The sequence below is a fragment of the Mustela putorius genome, unplaced genomic scaffold, assembly GCF_011764305.1.
Source record: "Mustela putorius furo isolate JIRA1106 unplaced genomic scaffold, ASM1176430v1.1 tig00003853_pilon_pilon_pilon, whole genome shotgun sequence".
Taxonomy (NCBI): Eukaryota; Metazoa; Chordata; class Mammalia; order Carnivora; family Mustelidae; genus Mustela; species Mustela putorius.
In genome coordinates this window covers 30428861-30436465 of record NW_025422005.1, presented here as the reverse complement: position 1 = coordinate 30436465, position 7605 = coordinate 30428861, and the positions used below count along the sequence as shown (strand labels likewise).

Genomic DNA, 7605 nt, shown 5'->3' with positions numbered 1-7605 from the left:
CAGGTGATAAAGAGGTTACCCGGGACCAGTCCCACTTCAGGGCTGAGGGCCGCCAGATGGCGCGGTGGAGGTGCGCCAGTCCCTGCAACCTACACCCGGTCGCAGAACACCTGAAATAAGGCAGCCAAGCTGGCTCGAGGGGCGGGGCAGGGAGTAGCCCTATTCCCTAGCCCGGAGTGGGCAAGGAGTGCGCCTTTCGTTTGCATGCCGGGGACCGCCCAAGCCTAGCTGAAGAGTCACGCCTCCACCAGACGACCCTCAAACTGTGTCAGTTCGCTGCCTGCCCCTGCACGACCCAGCGTGCAATTCATTTTGGGGATCCAGGGAATAGAGTAGAGCGGGAGAGAGCAGCCAGGAGGGGTGGGGCGGAGACTCCACTGCCCCCACCTGTCGGGGGCGGGGAAGGGGGCGGGGAAGGGGCGGGTCCTGCCCCGTAGGGTCCGCCCCCGGCCCCCAGAGCCCCGGGCGCGCGACGAGATATAAGGCAGCCGGAAACAATGCGCCTGCATCTCGCGCTCCCGCGCCGATCCCGGGAGCGTCCGGGCTGTCGTGCGCGAGCGAGGACGGGGGCGCGCGCGAGGGGGGCGCGCTTTTGAGTGCGGGGGGCGCGCTCGGCGGCGCGCATGTGCCTGTGTGCGGGCTGCCGGGCTGCCCCGAGCCGGCGGGGAGCCGGTCCGCTCCAGGTGGCGGGCTGCGGGAGCAAGGTGAGGCTACGGGCAGCCGGGAAGCGGGCTGCAGGCTGCCTCCTGGGCACCACGCGCCCCCACCCGGCCCGGCCGGGCCCTGGGAGCTGCGCTCCGGGCGGCGCTGGCAAAGTTTGCTTTGAACTCGCTCCCCGCAGCCGAGTCCGCGCGTTGTGAGCCGCTTCCCTCGGCTCGCCGACTCAGGGCTGGGCTTCCCGGGACGCGAGGGAAGGGCGCGGGCTGCTAGCCGGGAGGTTGGGAGGGACGAGAGTCTGGCAGCCGGCTGTGCAGGGGGACCTGGGGACGCCTTCTTTCCCGGCCCGCACCCCATCAGCCAGTCCCCTTCCCTCCCGCAGGGAGCGGACATGGACTTCGACTCGTACCAGCACTATTTCTACGACTATGACTGCGGGGAAGATTTCTACCGCTCCACGGCGCCCAGTGAGGACATCTGGAAGAAATTCGAGCTGGTGCCGTCGCCCCCCACGTCGCCGCCCTGGGGCTCGGGTCCAGGCGCCGGGGACTCAGCCCCTGGAATTGGTCCCCCGGAGCCTTGGCCCGGCGGGGGCGCCGGGGAAGAGGCGGAATCCCGGGGCCATTCGAAAGCTTGGGGCAGGAACTACGCCTCCATCATCCGTCGTGACTGCATGTGGAGCGGCTTCTCCGCCCGGGAACGGCTAGAGAGAGCGGTGAGCGACCGGCTTGCCGCCGGCGCACCCCGGGGGAACCCGCCCAAGGCGCCCGCCGCCCCAGACTGCGCTCCCAGCCTCGAAGCCGGCAACCCGGCTCCCGCTGCCCCCGGTCCGCTGGGCGAGCCCAAGACCCAGGCCTGCTCGGGGTCCGAGAGCCCAAGCGACTCGGGTAAGGACCGCCCCGGGCCATCCAAGAGGGGGGCACCCCAAGGGTGGCCAAAACTCTGCCGCTGTCTGTGGTCTGGCATTGGGTCCTCGCGAGCCCTTCGGCCACTTCCCCCTTTCTCTGGCTGAAGCTGCCGGTGTAGCCCCCAGCGGTGTCTGTCTGGCACGTGGGTGTGTTAGTAAACAGTTTGAAGAAGTGGCGTGGGAGCCAGCGTCCTTTTGATGATGATTGGAGCCCCAGGGGACAAGGGAGACTGGGTGAAGCTTAGCGTTTAGAGAGGACAATACTAGGATTGGACTGTAGGGGATATCTGTCCTCCGGAGGCTGGAAGAGGTCCCTTAAAGGTCACTTGAGGCTTGAAGTTTTTTGTTGCTGCCACTTTCCCTGGGGAAACTCACACTCCCCTAGAGAGAGAGGAAGCTGAGGAGCCTTTTGTGCAAAGCCAAAGTCTTCACTCTAAAAAATCTAGTTTCCTGTCTGCTTTACTTTAAAATGCCCATAATGCCCTCCCCTTGCACCATTCCCACCCTCTACCATTTGTGTCCCCACACAATCACCCACCAGACAGGCCAGAGAGCAATGAACGCTCCCTATTAACAGATGGAAAAACTGAGACTTGGAAATAGGAAATCACTAGAACTAAGCCCCATCTTCTTTTGCCAAACCCTCCATTGCAACCAGGCACTTCCTTGATGTTTCCAGGGTCTTCACGGTAGCTTATCCTGGAAGGGCTACACCTTGCTTTGTTGATTTGGTCTGAGTTGGAAGGATGTTCCTCTAGCTCCCTCCTAATTTCGCCTGTGGCTCTGTGTACCTGCTTCCTTGCATTCAACAAATGTTCGCTGGCCCCTGCTTGGTACGGAGCTCTGAGCTAGGTGCCAGGATCACAGATACTGGGCTCCAGCCTCCTCCCCCACCCTTGGATGCAAATTTAAACCTCATGAAGGGCAGACTTTCAGCATCCTGTGCCACCAAACTATGCTGTTCTTCTCTTAGCCCTTACACCTCTACCCATGAGAGAGACTGGAGAGGGTGCTTCTCTAGGGTGCCAGCTTCAGGTAAATCAGGACCGAGAAAACTCTCGGTGGCTTTTAAAGAATAACTTCTACAGAACCGTTTGAGAGGGAACTGGGGAGTGGGTATGGAAGTTGTCGTACACTTGAAGGGAAAAATAAGGATAACAAGAAATTAAAAGTCAATTTTTTTCGGTCCACTGTGTTAAGGTCATTTTTAACCTGCTTGCTTTCAACACCAAGAGCTCGTGTTTGTTTAATGGCTGGAATGGGAGTTTTGAGTTCAAGAAACAAATAAAGATCTATCTCTACAAAAGCTGATGAGTGATAGAGTGGAAAAAGCATTGTCTGGGGAGTTTCGAGATCTTAGTTTGAGATCCAGAATATTACAAAGGTGATATGCGGACTTGGCTGATCTGGATCTCAGTTTCTCCTTCTGCACACGAGAGGGTTGGACTTGATTGTCCAGCTGAGACCATTTCCTTGTCTGGGTAGAGTTAGACCATCTCTGAAAAGAATGGTGTCTTACATTATTTCTTCCTTAGGCAAGAACCTTACCAGCTATGAGGTTAACACAAATATTAAAGGTTTGGGATGTGGGGAAGCCTCCTGAATCATTTTCTGACTTGCCCTTTAACCTGAACCTGTTTGCAAGCTCTTGGTTCACTCACAGGCCACATGGCCCAGAACAAAATGCAACAGATTGCAAACAATAAGGGGGGGGTGGGGAGAGTGACTGACGGCAAGGCTCAGCCAATAGGGTCTAGGGGCTGTGTAAAACAGCATTCCAAACACAGCTTAGCCAGCCAATCACAGGCCTTGTGGCCAGGAGGGCTGAATGGTCAGGTTTTATTAATGGAGAAATAATGCGATTGTCCACACAATGGAAGCCTTCCTGACAAAGGGGCTCAAGCATCCTGATATTCAAAAGAGGCCGAGAACCGAGCTCTTATGTTGTCAGACTGAAATGCATTAAGGTGGCCTTCTATGCTGGGGCGGCAAAATGCGTGAAGCAGGAAGGCTTTCCCCTATTTGCACCTCTCCGTGGTTGGGTAGCCAGGGAGACCTTTGAGGCAGGGAATGACGAGGGCATTTCCAGGCGTCTCCAGGTCCCTGGTGTTTTGGCCCCTTGTATTGGGACATTCTGCTGCTGCTCAGTTCCCTGTCCCCCGCAGAGGTCGCTTGGAAATGGTCGCTTGTACCTTTGTGAAGTTCCAGCAGCTTTTGCGGACATGCGATTACAAATCCAACCCTCTTTCTGGTCCAGGGAAGGGGGTGGGGCGGACGACCTATAAATGATGGATGACTAGAAACCCATTGAAACCAGGAGCAAAATGCTCCTGAGGGAAACCCGTTCCCTCCCCTCTGTGGGTGAGGAGGGATGGGTTGTAGCCCCCCCCCCCCTTCTCTGAATCTTCAGCTGAAAAGGATGGCAGAATAGAGAGGTGGGGGAATAATAGGATTTATAACTTGTGAAAAGTAACAATTCCCCAAGTGCAGACTGTGCTGGGCAGGAACAAAGGGCAGCTCTGCCCACAGACCCCTCATTTACAATTCTGATGGGGCATGAAAGAGCCCGACTGGGGGAGATCTTTAGAGCTAAACTTTGTCCCAGGCCGATGGCTCTTTCTCTCCATCCCCTCGGTGGGGGAGGGGAGCGCCTGGGCAGACTGGGGGCTGTTGGCTTGGGTCTGCCTTTTGTTCTTATCTAAGCCTTGCTGTGCAAAAGGAAATTGGAGAATATTTTCCTCCTTGCTTATTTCCCCTTCTTTCCTTCACGCTGCCCTTACCCCCTTACAAACGAACCAGTTATCTTTCTCCTCACTTCAATCCTTTTATATCTAAATGGGGGAAAATGTCAGTTCCTTTCCCAAGCCCCAGCCTAGGGTGTGTGTGTGTGTGTGTGTGTGTGTGTTTCTCATGGGGTGTGTTTCTTCTCTGGATCTCTCTTCTTGGACAGAGGGTGAAGAAATTGACGTTGTGACAGTGGAGAAGAGACAGTCCCTGGGTGTACGGAAGCCAGTCACCATCACGGTGCGGGCAGACCCTTTGGACCCCTGCATGAAACACTTCCACATCTCCATCCATCAACAACAGCACAACTACGCCGCCCGTTTTCCTCCGGAAAGCTGTTCCCAAGGAGGGGCTCCAGAGAGAGGTCCCCAAGAAGAGGCTCTGGAGAGAGATGTCCCAGAGGAAAAGGAAGAAGAGGCAGATGAAGAGATCGTGAGTCCCCCACCTGTAGAAAGCGAGGCTCCCCAGTCCTGCCACCCCAAACCCGTCAGTTCCGACACTGAGGATGTGACCAAGAGGAAGAACCACAACTTCCTGGAGCGCAAACGGCGGAATGACCTCCGTTCTCGGTTCTTGGCCCTGAGGGACCAGGTACCCACCTTGGCCAGCTGCTCCAAGGCCCCCAAAGTGGTGATCCTGAGCAAGGCCTTGGAGTACTTGCAAGCCCTGGTGGGGGCCGAGAAGAGGATGGCCACGGAGAAGAGGCAGCTCCGATGCCGGCAGCAGCAGCTGCAGAAGAGAATTGCGTACCTCAGCGGCTACTAAGTGACCAAAAAGGCCGACTGCTCTGTCTCACAGAGACCTGAGTTTATTTTTTCACCTTCCTTCTCCCCCTTAGTAATTTGCACATTTTGGTGATGGTGGGACAGTCCGAACAGTACCTTCCAGAATGCAGTGCAGCTGGCGCACACACTCCTAAGGGCTCGCATTCTCGGAAACCTTGAAGCCCAGCGCTCCCTCTTCCCCGACTCACAGGAGCGCTGGGTCTTCTCTGGCACCTCGGGCTTCTCAGGCAGGCAGCTGACCGAGGAGACTTGGGGGCTGCCTAGCTCACTAGCTCGGAAGAAAAGCCTGACAGATGCTATGCAACAGGTGGTGGACGTTGTTGGGGGTGGGGGGGCTCCAGCCGGCATGAAATCTCACACTCCGGATGAGCTTTAGGCTGGGAAAGGATGCTCCCGCTGGTGTCTCTGGGGTGATGCTAGGACAGCTGGGCCCGGAGGCTCTCCCTGAGGCTCTTCTTTCCAGGAGACACACGAGCTGTCTTGGGTGAAGACAGGTTCACAGACTTGATCAGCATGGACCATTACCTCACTGTCAGACACTTTACAGTAGCTGAGGAGTTGGAAAATTTATATATACTATATACATATATATATGTGCATATATTCATATATATATATGTAATGATATTAGCCAACACCCCTCCTCCCAGTCTAAATGCTGCGACCTTGAGAACATTTAAAAAGAGTTTGGCCTCTAGATTCTTTGTCTCAAAGCCCTCTGGGCCCTTTCCTCTGAGGGAGAAACCATTCTGTCCCCACAAGGGACTTTTTTGTTTCCTTCTGCCTTTGTTATGCAATGGGCTCCATAGCACCCCTTTGCCACAGGTCAGAAATATTTCCCCAAGATGCTGGGAAATGGGTCCTAGCCTGCAGCCTGGGGAAGGCTTGGAGTCCTGGCTGGGAACTGTTACCCACCCAGGTGTTTTCCATCTTGGAATCTTCTCTCAAGGCAGATGTCAGGCACCTGCGGAGGGGGAACTCTACTACTTCCTCTTTCCCACTTCCCTCTTCTCTCCATGCCCGCCCCGGTAAGTCTGAAGTTCTACTAGAACTGTGCAAACTGTCCTTCTAGTGCAACTCCAAGGAGCTTGCTTGCTGGCTCCAGAGCCACCCTCGGGCCCCATGCCAGCCTGCCATGAGTCAGATCTCTTTCCCGGCGTCTGGGCCTTGCTGAAGTTCTTGCTAGGAGAGCTGCTGGGACTCATCCAGTCCTCCAGAAGGTGGACTAGTCTCCTGGTGTGTTTTAAAGGAGCTTCCAGGAGCGCTGCTTAGCCGACCATGGATTTGGCCCCAGGTGAACTTAGTACGTCCAAGTGGATTCCAGGTGCAGCATCCAGTCTGGAAAGGCATCCAACCCAACAGGTGTCCTGTGGGCAAACTCAGGAGCCCCTAAGCCTGGCCTGGAAGAAAGATCAGCTCCTCCAGAACCCTGCCCAGGGCAGCAGGTGCCTACTGGCTGTGGTTTTGAAAGTGGGGGAGGGGAGGACAGTAGAGCACTCTCTGCTGCTCTGCAAAGCCAGCTGCTACTTCCAAACTTATTATGCACAGTGGTCTGTTTCTGAGGTTGCTTCCTGGCCTCAGAGAACCCCAGTGGAAGTTTGGGGAACCTCTCTACTTCTGGAGTATGGTTTTTGGGAGCCAGCTGACTTCTGGAATTGTGTTTGGAGAACAGGTGGGATAAAGGTTACTGATGTATCACCTGAATAGCTTGTGTTTTATAAGCTGCTGTTGGGTATTAGGCTGGGAGCAGTAGTTTGTTTTATTTGTTTTTTTTTTTTTTTTAATACTGTATTTTTGTATGCCTTTTGCAAAGTGGTGTTAATTGTTTTTGTACAAGAAAAAAAAAGACAAAACTCTTGGGCAATTCTCCTGTTGCAAGAGTCTGATTTATTTCGAAAGACAAGTTTACCTGAAATTTTGTATTTAGTTGTGATTATCAATTGCCTGATTTTAAAATGTTGCCTTGTGGGACTTCCGCTAATAAAAGATTTCTCAAACATATCAGAGTGGGGGCACCTTATGCCAGCCAAGTCCCCCTGAGCCAAGGGAAAGGATTTCAGGGTAACCACCAGTGATCCAGAAGGTTACATTTCTCTAAACCATGTTGCTAACCAGGTCATTCCACTTTGGGTTCCTGAAATGCCATTTCAGACAAGTCTAAACAATGTCGGTTCAGTACTTGGTGTACTTGGTGAACGGGAAATCCTCTTGTGAATTGCAAGGAGTACTGAATTTGTACTTTGGAAGGTTTGAAATCCCAGTTCCACTACTTTATTCTGTGCCTTTTAGCGTTACCTCTGTGACCCTTTGTTTCCTTATTTGTAAAATGGGGATAAATACTATGGTGCGGGGTGGGGGGCGGCAGGTATTAATGAAGTAGTAGATTTTAAGTCTTTTTCTCTTTCTTTCTTTATTTTAAAATTTTTAATTAACATATAATGTATTATTAGCCCCAGGGGTACAGGTCTGTGA

General features: G+C 54.0%; 1 protein-coding gene across 1 annotated transcript; it reads left to right on the top strand.

The window, feature by feature from the left end:
* Nucleotides 1-454: 454 nt before the first annotated feature.
* Nucleotides 455-7134, top strand: MYCL (MYCL proto-oncogene, bHLH transcription factor). Its single transcript, XM_004740695.3, has 3 exons — nucleotides 455-704; nucleotides 1040-1544; nucleotides 4515-7134. The coding sequence occupies exons 1-3, from the start codon at nucleotides 624-626 to the stop codon at nucleotides 5111-5113; spliced, it is 1185 nt and encodes a 394-aa protein (XP_004740752.1). The 5' UTR covers nucleotides 455-623; the 3' UTR covers nucleotides 5114-7134.
* Nucleotides 7135-7605: the final 471 nt, after the last annotated feature.

What these genes read in the sequence shown, in the direction of transcription:
- MYCL (XM_004740695.3), top strand. Translation starts at nt 624, where the DNA reads ATGTGCCTGTGTGCGGGCTGCCGGGCTGCCCCGAGCCGGCGGGGAGCC. An exon ending in TGGCGGGCTGCGGGAGCAAG is followed by an intron (nt 705 to 1,039) that starts GTGAGGCTACGG and finishes TCCCTCCCGCAG; the next exon opens with GGAGCGGACATGGACTTCGA. An exon ending in CGAGAGCCCAAGCGACTCGG is followed by an intron (nt 1,545 to 4,514) that starts GTAAGGACCGCC and finishes CTTCTTGGACAG; the next exon opens with AGGGTGAAGAAATTGACGTT.